We start from the raw sequence: 12894 nt of genomic DNA, 5'->3' as shown, positions 1-12894 counted from the left end.
TCGCGAGAGGCACCGTCCTGGCAGAGGTGTCGCGGTTCTGAAATGCCATGTTCCCTAATCTTGACAGCAAGGAGACTCCCATGCTGACAGGGGTAACCCGACCGCTCCCCAAGCAGTCTGGGAAATGTTAAGACATGCTGTAAATTAGTTTGCTGTTCGTTTATTTCTCATTTTCTCTTGAGACGACATCCATGTCATCAGTGAAAACTGTGAGATACTTTGTGTGTGTTTCGTGCTGATCACTGCGGAGGGCCTAGACGCCGTCTCACATGGCCCTGCTCTCTGCGTCTTTGCAGGATCCCACGGAGAAGCCCGACGTCCCCTGGCTCACGGACTTCACATGGCAGACCTGCCGCACCCTGGATGACACCCTGCCCTGCTTTAGGGGAATCAAGGAGGAGATTGTGTCCACACATATATCAGTCTCTCTCGGTAGGTTTACGTATCACATGTGTGACCCGCAGGTGGATTTAAGGTCACCGAGAAGCACTTTGAGACTCAGGGGTAGCAGGCGTGTGTCATAGGGATGGGAGGAAGGGTTAGGGGGCTCTTTGGGGGGGTGTGGGAGCAGAGGCAGGTTTAATCAGAGCAGCGGGGAGGAACGAAAAGAAATTCAACCTTTTCAGTCTCAGGAAAAGGGAAAACACATGAGAAAATAGAAAAGGGCACTGGCTCGTGGAAAGAGCTAGATTTTAGTGGGGAGGGGGGGGCACTTTAGCATCCCCCCCCCCACAGATTGTAACCTGACCAAACCGTAAGAGGTATGTTGCCGTTAAAGTATACTTAATACTTAATGTGAAACACTGCAGCCCATTAAAGTATGTGTACTGTGCAATGTAATTGTAAATTACAAAGATTTACTTCAATAAATGCCAGTTGCTTTAGTTTTTTTTAAACATGGAACATTGATCAATTACCTTGTTACCTAAACTGTGAATGTGTAATGAGTAACGTGTCACTCATCTCCCAGGCTGCCTGGATGTCTCCATAAACCCAGAGGCCTACGATGGTTATGTGATTCAGCTGCCTCCATCTTCGGAGGGGGTCCCAGATGGGCGCCAGTCAGGTGCCGTCCGGGGCCACTGGAACCAGAGGCTGAGCGCTTTCCAGAAGCTTCTTCTAATCAAGAGCTTAGTGGAAGAAAAGGTAGCATTCTGTCCTCGTGCCGCATTGAAACACGCCAAGAACAGGAAGAGGGAGTGATGCTCTCCCTTTTGTTTCATTAATAACCAATGACCTTTCTCCCGTAATTTTCTAATATGCTTGGGAACCCATTACATCTCCAGTGTATGCAGTTATTAATAAATATATGTGCAATAAGCGTTAATTTAGGTTATGGTAATGATAACATTAATCATTAGTTATAAAAAATAAATATATAATCATGTAAAAGGGAATGAGATGCGGTTTGAGTATTGTAGTGAGATGTGGTTTGAGTATTGTAGTGAGATGTGGTTTGAGTATGGGATGAGGCTATGGGTTTAGTCTCACACCTCCTGTCTCACAATTTACGTGCAAAGCTATTTCTGGAATATATCAGTTTTAATAATGTCAGAGCAGACCCTTGAGAACAGTACATAGGGAAAAGAGTTTTTAAATGGTAAAAAAGTGAAATGTCAGATAATACAGATAGTCCCGGAATATCATCCTATCTGTAAGACGATTTAGATCAGGGCTATTCATTCACGGTCCTGCAGGGCGGAGTCCTGCTGATTTCCCAGCCTTCCTTTACCTGTGAGCCAGGTGTGAAGCCTCTGGCCAATCAGAATCAGTAATTATTAAACTAACTACCTGGGAAAACCAAAAACAAGGCCTGGATTTGGAATTGAGGGCAGGATTTGAAGAGTCCTGACGTAGATGGTTGTTTTTTTCTTCAGCCAACAGTATTAACATTTTAACATTTTTCTTTCAGTCTATTTTTGCTGCGAACACGCAGACCAGGAAGTGGAGGAAACCTGACAGACTTACCGTGATTGCATATTTGTTTGTTTACGCGTGTATGCTCGAGTTATTCACCGAGTCGAGTTCATGCTCTATTTAGCTGCAAAATGAACAGACACACATATTTGGCTGCCATTGGCGAATGTGTGCATTCATTTGCATGCCCTGATAATTTTCGTTTATCTGTATGGAAAAGATTCTTTTCATAAGCACAACTTTATCTCTGTTTAATTTCTGGATGCTGAACTAAACATTCAAACTGCAGTGCATAGTATATTCACAGGGGTCCCCTTACACCTGTCTCTGTTATGTAAATTAAAATTAATGAATTAAAAGTATTTATGTCTATATTTTTGTCTACCTAGAGCTAATCATTTCTTGTATACCCTTTTAATAAGCGGTTTCCTGTTGGCACATTTTATAAACAGATGCGTAATTATACTTAGGCATCAAGTTGTTAAACCGGTAATACTCAGTGCCACTCCTAGAACATGGAAAGATACTTGGCTGTATTGGTATTTGTGGTTCTGTCTCTGTGGACATTTGAAATTTAAAGAGGCGGCTTAGAGTTGCAGGCGTTTCCCAGCGTACAGGATGTGGCAATACTTTGCTTTCTCAAAATCGGTGTCCTGAATAGGATAAGATCCTTGATTTACCTCCAGTAGAGGATACCGTCACTGCACCTGGAGATAGATGTGTGTTCTCTTCTTTGCGTTTGAATTCAGCTCTTAAAGACGCTGCTGGTTACTATACATCAGTTTATCTATGAGTGGTGCAGCATAGCTGACAATCTGAGAAAGATTAACAAATAGAGCTCTGTGTTTTTGTCCATTTCCTGATGGTAACTTAGTCATTGCTCTGTGGTCAATTCTTCTGTTTCGTTCGGCTGAACTGATTTTCTATCCGTAGGTTTTTTTGAAAACTTCTCGCAGTTTTCTGACAAGAACTGTCTCCGGTTTCGTGCGGCTGTTCCTCTTGATCACATCCTCCTTGGCAGAAAAATACTTTAACGTCACTAAATTTAACAGACGCATCTTCATTTTTTCTGCAATTGAACTGGAAAGTACATTAGCCATTAAACTGAAGTGCGTCACATTGGAAGCTTTCATCAGATAAAAAAAAAAGAAACTGGCTTGTATGAAATTGGTCAAAGAAGACGTGTAAATATATCCCTCATTATGTCATGCCTTTCTAGGGCACGCCTGCTTTATTCTTTGAGTGTTCAGGTGTTGTGTTTAATTGTTGTTTTGTCTGTGGCCTGCAGCGCCCCCTACAGTGTGTCTGTGAGTCTACGTGTCCAACCACACAGGTGGTGCTTGCGGTCACCGAGTTCGTCATCGTTAGCCTGGGGAAGCGGTTTGTGGAGAACCCGCCGGTGGACCTGGCTGCCGTGTACAGTGACATGTCCCCCTCTACCCCGCTGGTGTTCATCCTGAGCACCGGCTCTGACCCTATGGGCGCTTTCCAGAGGTTTGCCAAAGAGAGAGACTACCTGGACAGGTGAAATTTGATCATCGATGCTTTAGTCAGTTTTCTGTTGTCTGTTCATCCACGACACACCAATTAGCAGTAAAGAAAACGAACTGCTTCAAGGAAGTATGATTCACTCGATAAGGAGAGGGTGTAGATTTGATGTGGATTCTAGGGAAGCACGTCTACCCATATTGTGGGAGTACCATGTACATTTAGGGGCCGGGGAGTTTGGGGCCGATTTAGCCCCTACCTTTTTGAAAGCCAAATCTACGAGTTTGATTATCGCTCAGCTTCAAAGGCTTCCATTACTAGCGTGGCTCTTCTGCTTTCCAGAGTCGAGTCTATATCCTTAGGTCAAGGGCAGGGCCCCATAGCGGAGAAGATGATCCGCGAGGGGATGAAGACGGGCAGTTGGGTCTTCCTGCAGAACTGCCATCTTGCGGTTTCCTGGATGCTGGCAATGGAGGAGCTCATTAAGAGCTTCACAGAGCCTGGTAGGTCTGTCTCATGATCCAGCACCATGCTCTTTCATCACAGAGCTTACCCAGTCATCCCTGGGACAGATACAACATGCATGAAGCTTCTTTCACCAGCCAGAATATACATTTTTCTACATTTTACAATATACGTAAAGAATAAATTAAGAAAAATATTGCAGTCATTTCCTCTAGTGCAGTGTTTCCCAATCCGGTCCTCGGGGACTCAAAGTCGGTCCCTGTTTTTGCTCCCTCTAAGCTTCCTGCCAGACAGCCCACATTTTTGCTCCCTCCAAGCTTCCTGCCAGACAGCCCACATTTTTGCTCCCTCCCAGGTAGGAGGGACTGTCTGTGGGTCCCTGAGGACTGGATTGGGAAATACTGCTCTAGTGTAATTATGAAGATCCAAAATTGGCATTCTGCAATGATCTGCCCTTCCTGCTTGTATAGAAATGTTAAATTATTCTCTGTGTGCTAGGTCTAATTTAGAGAGCTTGCCTTCAATGTGCATAGTTAGAAAAAAAAAATCTGGCTTGGTTTTGTTTTTTTGTGGAAGTTAAAATCTCTGTGTGCATGAGAGGTTAGGTACAGGGGAGTATTTTTAGAAAATATTAATCAGGGATGGGGAAATTGAATCAAATCCAGTTTATTAAAGATTCTCTGCAGTTTGCCCTTACCTGCTTAAAACTTACTTTGTTTTGATTCTCTCTGCAGGCTTCTGAACATTTTGTGTTGATTTTCTCACTATGTATGGAACTGGGGCACAAAAATTAATGGTTTCTCATGCATCGAATGCTTTGAACTCACAGATTTAACATTCCCAACCTGTACATCTCCGTGTGGTAACCCTTTCCATTCTCTCTCCTCAGACACCGTCATCCATGAGAATTTCAGGCTTTTTTTGAGCTCCATGCCGACAAAAGTCTTCCCTGTTACCGTCCTGCAGAACTCAGTGAAGGTGACGTTCTGTGCATTTCTGCCTCATCGCGGCATTATGCCGGGCGCTACGCTTCCGTGATATTAAGCTGCTCACTAGGAGGGCGACGCTATGTCAATGATGAATGAGTAAAGATGTTAGAGTAAAGAGCCACTGATGTTTGGAGGTTAGTTTACCACCTGACGGCCTAGTAAGAAATGTCTTCCAACACCAATATGTCTCATGTCTCGTGATGCATTATACTGCATCTGACTAAATGGCGTTTTCAGTGAAGCATGCTCAGGTATCAGGGAAATGCACACAGGGCCGAGAGGCTGCTGCGTATACAGCCTCCCAGATACAGGGAAGCACATTTTTGCTGTAAATTCATTTTTTATCCAATTACAGTTTGTTGCATATGTGCCAGATCACATTAATTCCAATGTGACATGCTGTAGCCTGCAGCCAGTGTGATCTCGTGGTGTTACATTCTCTCCCTGGGACTTTTGCTGATGTATTTAGGCTTCGGAAGGTTTCGTATGCCCCTTGACTTACAGCTCGTGCTTACGAACGGACTCCCATAAAGCCTAATATAAAAAAAATTGTGTTAAATACAATGGTTTGTAATAACAAATACACACAGTACGTAGCGACGCTCATGAAAGCATTGCACGTCTTTTGTGATTCGTCTGCTCGAGATACAATACAGTAATGCATATAGATGCTTGTATTATTAATACTGTACATTATTAATATTTTATCATTATGCATTGTATTATTATTTTCCCGACTTACCTACAAATCCGACTATGGCTTAAAGACAGACTGAGGGAATGGTTCTTCTGTGTCTGCCAATGTAAATAAGCAAAAAGCATACAGTATATGACCATAGAGTAGCATCTAGACATGACCTGTTTACATTGTAAATTTTTAGCATGTTGTCCCCAAAGAAAGGGGCTAAGAAAGGATGTCTGGCCTCCGCCTGAGTGCCTCTCGCTGCTTCCCCGAAGGTGACCAACGAGCCGCCTAAAGGTCTCCGTGCTAACGTGAGAAGGGCCTTCACGGAGATCACTGGTAGCTTCTTTGAGGAGCACATGCTGGCTAGGCAGTGGAGGAAGATGGTGTTCGGCATGTGCTTCTTCCACGCAGTCATACAGGTGCGTCCCCTCGGCTCCTTCACTCACACGACTCAGTGACTCTGCTATTTGAATCAACGGCTCTCCATTTTATGAAAGACTGAGGTCAGTATTGTTTCCTAATTTAGAGCCACAGGGTGGATAGTTCAGGTCCCGAAAGTAAAAATCCAGACCAAGGTTTAGTTTCAACCGACCGGTTGAGTATAAATTGTGACAGTCAGAGAGAACTAAACTGGTCGGTTGAAACTAAACCTTGGACTGGATTTTTACTTTCTGACCATGGAAAGTCCACCTCTACTTTGTTTTTTTAAGACTTTCTTTGTCAAATGGTCCCTTAGCAACAGTAGAATTTCTGTTTGTTTTTCCGCACATCCTGTGTACAGGTAAGCCGTTTTATCAGTGCTGACGTCTATGTGAAGGCCAGTTCAGCTCAGCATTCATCCCCAACTGCTGCCTGCATGCATCTCTCAAGGGGGTGGCCTGTCATGACTGACACAACAGCCCTTTGTCTGCTGTCCTTCCTTATCACTGCAGGAGCGTAAGAAGTTCGGCCCCCTGGGCTGGAACATTCGCTATGAGTTCAGTGACAGTGACAGGGAGTGTGCTCTGCTGAACCTCAACCTCTACTGCCAGACAGGAAGCATACCCTGGGATGCCCTCATCTACATAACAGGTGTGACAGTGGTATGACAGCTGCAGTACTGATTCCTGCCACAAGAGCCGCGCTGTGTCCTCCGCCCGCAGAGGTCGACAGTGCACAAAATTCAAATGCAGTCCAACAATGTATTAACGTTACAGAGGATGGTGAAATCTCTAGCTGGAACAAATTAATTTTGCTGGATTTCACCTTTATTACAAACGCACGATTAGGCTTACCGTTTGAATGATAATTTTAGAGCGTGATTAATTGGATATTCAAAAGAGTTGACTGACTTTTGGCAGTTCCAGTTCTTCTTAAGTGTCAGTCTGGTAACTCCCTGGATAACAATGACTATGCATGCTCGAAAAATTACGATTTAAAATCGTGTCACAAAAAGTCAAAATTAGCACAATGATGCATATCCTAGACTATACTGAAAAGGATACCATAAAACAGAATTATACTCAGTTATATAGAGGTAAAAATTAAGTGACTTTCTTAAGGATTTAGTTATTTTTCTTTATTATGTCGTTATAATTTGCGTGTTACAGCCACGTGAGACAAATGGAGACTGGGACTGACAGCTGTTAACACTCTCGGGTTGGGCTGTACTGGTGCAGCCTGTGCCCCATTAAGAGGCTGTCAGGGACAGTATCAGAACCACCCAGGATGCTCTCGCCCCCCCCGCGCTCACGCTCCAAAGAAATCAAATTGATGTGCAGCAGCCCGTTTCGTAGATGCAAAGCACGGGACGTGCTTATTAAACACGGTGAATGGCCTATCAGCCTTTTATACTCTGCACCATCACCTGCTCCCCTTTTCCCAGAAAACTCAGATTGCCAGAAAATGCAGAATTACGGTTCTTGGAATTCGGTTCTCGTATTTTATGCATAGTACAGAACATACGGTACTCATATTTATTATGCTATTACCAGAGTTGGCTGATGGGTAAAAAACATTGGAGGTAAGAAGATAATGCGTTTTACAATGTAACAATAGTGATTTATTTTTTCCAAAGAATAGAGAAAATGTGTTTTTTAAATGAAAATAAAACTATAATAATGAGTTATTTCAGAGTTACTTGTTTGATAATTTAATCTCAAAAATAGTATAGATATCATCTCTTCTATCTCTACGGACCAACAGCCTCTGGCTGTAATAGATAATCTTATGCTGCTTTAATATTTAGCTTATTAATTTGTTTTGTAACACTTCACTTGATGGCGCACAAATTCATAGTAATAACTCAGTTACGACTGAGGTACAAATCATGAAAAAAACTTGAGAAATGATGTGTCACGATTCAGTAATGATGAACATGACAGCAGAATTTCACCTGTGGTATTCATGACTAGTTCCTTCAGTAGTTCCTTCAGTAGTTCCTTCAGTAGTTCCTTCAGTAGTTCCTTCAGTAGTTCATAAGGTTTTGCAGAAATAACAGGTATAATAACAGATATAGGAAGAGCTTGGGATGAAAGATGCATCACGATTCATTAACGTTAAAAACATTTGTTTTTACACCATTTAATGTTTACCCAACATAATATTTTTAAAGTTGCTTTTAGAGAAAAGAGTGGTACACTATACTGAACTCCACCCCTTGAGCAAGCACACTCCTGCCTGAACTCCCCCCTGAGTGAACATGGTCCTGCCTGAACTCCCCCTTGAGTGACCATGGTCCAGCCTGAACTCCCCCCTGAGCGACCATGGTCCTGCCTGAACTCCCCCCTGAGCGACCATGGTCCAGCCTGAACTCCCCCCTGAGCGACCATGGTCCTGCCTGAACTCCCCCCTGAGTGACCATGGTCCTGCCTGAACTCCCCCCTGAGTGACCATGGTCCAGCCTGAACTCCCCCCTGAGCGACCATGGTCCAGCCTGAACTCCCCCCTGAGCGACCATGGTCCTGCCTGAACTCCCCCCTGAGCGACCATGGTCCTGCCCGAGTTCCTGTCACTTCTGATCACTGACTCAGTGTGGTCCCCCCGGCCTCTGCTGTCCCGCAGGGGAGATCACATACGGGGGCCGAGTGACAGACGCCTGGGACCAGCGCTGCCTTCGCACCATACTGAAAACCTTCTTCTCACCAGCCACTCTGGAGGAGCACTACACTTACTCCCCATCAGGTATGTGGGGAACAGCAGGGCAAACCTGCCAGACCACAGAGGTCAAGTTCAAGGGCGTGATTGTCGGCCTGCCAATTCCAGACCAATCCAAGTCCAACAAATGGAGATCAGATCGAATTAGACTCTTATTAATCATTTCATTTTGATTGTTACTAGACAAGGTGTAGGTATTCTTATCAAGAGAGGGTAAAAAGGATTTTGCTGATTGGCTGAAGAGTCCTCACCCTACTTGTTGGTTGCAACAAAATCTTGGTCTAGATTTTTACTTACTGGACCTAAACTTTGTCCTTCTGACCCTCAAACTTGGGTCTGAACAGCTGACATAAAGATTATCCCAAAATCCCGCATATTCACTGGTCCATTGTAGATAAGGTTGCCCCCCCCCCCTGGTCTAGACTAATGTACTGTAAGTATTGCACATATAAAGTTCACTGTTTTAAAATTGCTTTGAGGTGATTGGATGTGCTGCTACGTCCCTGACCGGCATGCATATCTGCCATAAACTGATCAATAGTCATAAGTAGGTCATGAACCTCATAACCGCCTTTCAGTTCTCATGGTAAAGGGTTTTTTCACATCATTACGTCACCTTTTATAAATATTCTTCCCGTGAATGAATGCGCGCTTGTTAGCTCGCCGTCTGTAGGCTCTCGGCAGAAAGTGCACACAGCTCATTAAAAGTGAGAAGGTAGCAATGGTGCAGACATGGAGGATGAACCTGTAAAGTGTTGAGATTATGCACTTTGAAGAAAGTCAGTTCATGGGGCGTTTCAGACTAACGGGCGGGGGGGGGGGGGGGGGGGGGTTAGGCACATCAGTGTCGCATTGCATGAGAAAACACAGCCGCGTGACTCATTGCAGTGCTGGTTTTTGAATATTTTCAACATTTGATGTTTTTTGAGGGATGGACACAGAAACATTGTGGTTCCTCTGGTGACATTTTCTGCTGCTTCTTCCCCATGTTCCTGCGGGCAGTTTGCTCTGGCTTGCCAGCTTAATTAGCAGGGGCTGCAGATGGATGGGATCTCCGCCGGCACCTCATCTAAACTGGCTTCTTGGTTTTGTTGCTGCAATGGAATATGTGTTTATATCAGTGATTAAACTCTGTCACGATATGACCAATTAAATGCAGTTGAGCTGAATAACGAAATACTTCATTCTTGTATCTAGACCTCACAGTTGTTGTGTTTTACTGACATGTTGAGGCTTGTTTTTGATGACATACAGCTTCTGTAGTATTCCAGGTTGTATGAATCACTTATGAATGACTCATATAATACGACTGGATGAGTATTTAATTAGCTTGTCAGCCGCTTGCAGAATTACGCAGTATTATACAGGATTACGTGTTCGGAGCTTTAAACTTTATTGGTGTTTTGATTGTAAGAAATGGCTTTATGATCTCAACTGATACGTAGTCACACTCAATCACATTTCATTGATCAGCTGCTGGGCTGCATAAAATTCCAGAACTGAAACATTTGCGCCATTTACCTCAATTATACGTCATTTTGGGGAAGTGATCAATGTAAATATGTGATTCATAAGTAGCTCATGCATTGAAATAATGAATCCGAAAGCAGGTTAAAACCCCAGGCGGTAAAGAAGGCGAGGTGAGCCAGCCGGCCGCTGCCGCCGAGCCGCTCCCTCGTTTGTCATGCGCCCGTTTGCGTCGGCATCATTCCACTGGCACTGCAGTCCATTTCCTTGGCATCCTGGTGCCTTAAATAATTATGCAATGACAATTACACTTGATCAGCCATGAGCTAAGGGCACCAAAACCTTGCCATGCTCAGCCCTCTGTTGCAATTACTCGTGTTCATCTAAAGGAAAATTTACCCTGCAGCAGAGGACTCATTATTATTATTATTATTATTATATTATAATGAAGGTGTTCAATGGCCTCAGACTTAGTTCAGGGGAAGTAAGGTACCAGTTAATAAGCGCACCATTAAGTGGCCGATGTACTCCTGAATGTTTACACTCTTTTGGGCTCAGAAGGACTATGCGTGCAGAGGACTGGTGAAGCATAGTCCGTGACTTTGACAGTGAACAGGGCCTGAACTCAATTAATTAACAGTTACATGCATTAACATCAATACACAAGCTTAGCTTTCCTTTTTTGCCAAACCTGAATGCGAAATACTTCAAATGTACCCTATGGTGAGGATTACAGCTTAGGTTGAGTAGGCACTGGAAAATACTCCCTCCAGAATCATGTGGCGCCCCCTAGAGGATACATTACAGGCAGGCCATTGCCCAAGGTATAAAGTGTAGGTAACATAAGCTGCACTGCAGTTCAAGGTTGGACTAACGCAGCATTTGACCCAGCTGAGGACAATTTGTGTGACAAATGAACAGCAGATAAAAGGAGCCTGGAACCTGACAGCAATTCAAAACTCTTCAAACTGGTCTGTAATCAAACAGATTTTATGTCACTGGAGGGGCGGAGCCAGACCTTATACAATGGCGCGGCCAGGCCAGACCCAATGATTTCACTGATTTTTGATGGGTCTGCCAGCTCTGGTTTGCAGAATTAAATACTCCAGAGGGATGGCGTACAAGGTGGTCACAATTTATTTATTTATTTATTTATTTATTTATTTATTTATTTATTTTTTTGGGGGGGGGGGGCATGGCCTGCATCACCAATAATGGTGTTTTATCTAAATATCAGAACATCAGCACCGTCACATGACATCACAGCTTTTTGTGGGTATGACGCTGCAATATAGGGTCATTCTGTTTAACAGAAGAGTCAGTTTATTTATAATACGATATGTTTAAAGTAATTACTTAATAAGTGCCGTTCTCCACTTATGGCAGGGATATATTTTGCCCCTGAGGCAGACAGTCTGAGCGATTACAGAGCACACATCGAGAAGCTGCCCTTGATCGATGACCCAGAGATCTTCGGGATGCATGAAAACGCTAATTTGGCGTTCCAGGTTTCTCACCGCCACTTCCGTCGGCTCGCAACCAATCAGCACATTAACGCTCTTACCGCAACTCCATTGGCCGACGTGTCTGGGAATCATGAGCGTTTATCACCTGATTAGTTGTCCAGCATTAGTAGCTGCAATTTACTGAACACTCAAAGTTATGCGTTAATGAAACACACGCAAATCTTACAAGGTTCCGACATTTACTATTAACATAAATACATGAATACACATGTTAATTCACATTATTCAAAGATTCACATGTAACTGCATAATTAATCCTGAAGCTGTGGACATTAGGTGTGATCAGATCAAAAAATTTGCCCTTGGTGACCCTACATGGGCAATGTGCCGAAACGATGATCACCGTTCATACAACATTGTATTGCTAGAACAAAACGCCATCAATTTGTTTCAGGTATATACAGTAGCTACCTTTAGATTACCATCTAATATATCCCAGAGCTCACACTATTTTTACGAGACAGTCAACGTTATTCAATTCACATGAGGGTGCTGATAATGTTTTGGCTCATTGGTGTACATTTACATACACATTGTGTGAATGAGCCCAGTATTAAGTCCTATGGGACTGTCGTGGCAGTGATGTTTCTCAGGGGTCAGTGAAGGGCAGTACTTGTTCAGACTCCTGTCCCCTCTACCTCCAGCATCAGGAGACCATGAATCTGATCAGCACCATCCTGGAGGTGCAGCCCAGGTCCACGGAATGCAGTGGCGGGAAGAGTAACGACGAGATGGTGCTCGAGCTTGCAGACTCCATCCTGGAAAAGATTCCCGGTGCGATAAGTAGCGATACACATTATATTCATCTGTATTCTCAGGGACTGACACTATATACCACACGTTTACCGGTTATAAGGTCTCGTAAGATAAGCTTAGCTGACGAAGCCTTCCTTACTGGACATGCAGAGAAGCTGGACATGGATGCGGCCACAGAAAGTCTGTTCAGCAGGGAGGCGGGCCGTCGCCTGGACTCCCTGACCACAGTGCTGGGCCAGGAGGTGGATCGCTTTAACGGCCTGCTGGGGGAGCTCCGGGTGGGTCCCGCTCCTGACACTGCTGAGGACCTCATCAGCGGCACTAGGGATGCCGATTGCTTGCAAAGTCTCCCCACTAACGCGTGCTAATGCTAATTACGGAATTTTCTAACATTTTCTAAATGGTTAAATGCTCCCAGTTTCCTGTAAGGAGACAAAATACATCAGCAGATTGTTTATTATGAAAT

General features: G+C 44.0%; 1 protein-coding gene across 1 annotated transcript in view; it reads left to right on the top strand.

The window, feature by feature from the left end:
• The window catches only part of dnah6 (dynein, axonemal, heavy chain 6), a 66211-nt gene that overhangs the window by 47525 nt on the left and 5792 nt on the right, over positions 1–12894 (top strand). The window contains exons 64-74 of the mRNA XM_048996552.1: positions 297–432; positions 971–1146; positions 3251–3441; positions 3748–3908; positions 4760–4848; positions 5817–5963; positions 6477–6615; positions 8587–8706; positions 11533–11654; positions 12317–12446; positions 12579–12706. Coding sequence (XP_048852509.1) covers positions 297–432; positions 971–1146; positions 3251–3441; positions 3748–3908; positions 4760–4848; positions 5817–5963; positions 6477–6615; positions 8587–8706; positions 11533–11654; positions 12317–12446; positions 12579–12706 — 1539 coding nt within the window. The remainder of the gene's footprint in view (positions 1–296; positions 433–970; positions 1147–3250; positions 3442–3747; positions 3909–4759; positions 4849–5816; positions 5964–6476; positions 6616–8586; positions 8707–11532; positions 11655–12316; positions 12447–12578; positions 12707–12894) is intronic.

Source organism: Brienomyrus brachyistius, chromosome 25, assembly GCF_023856365.1.
Source record: "Brienomyrus brachyistius isolate T26 chromosome 25, BBRACH_0.4, whole genome shotgun sequence".
Classification (NCBI taxonomy): Eukaryota; Metazoa; Chordata; class Actinopteri; order Osteoglossiformes; family Mormyridae; genus Brienomyrus; species Brienomyrus brachyistius.
The sequence above is the reverse complement of the archived record's forward strand: the minus strand, read 5'-3'. Positions and strand labels throughout refer to the sequence as shown.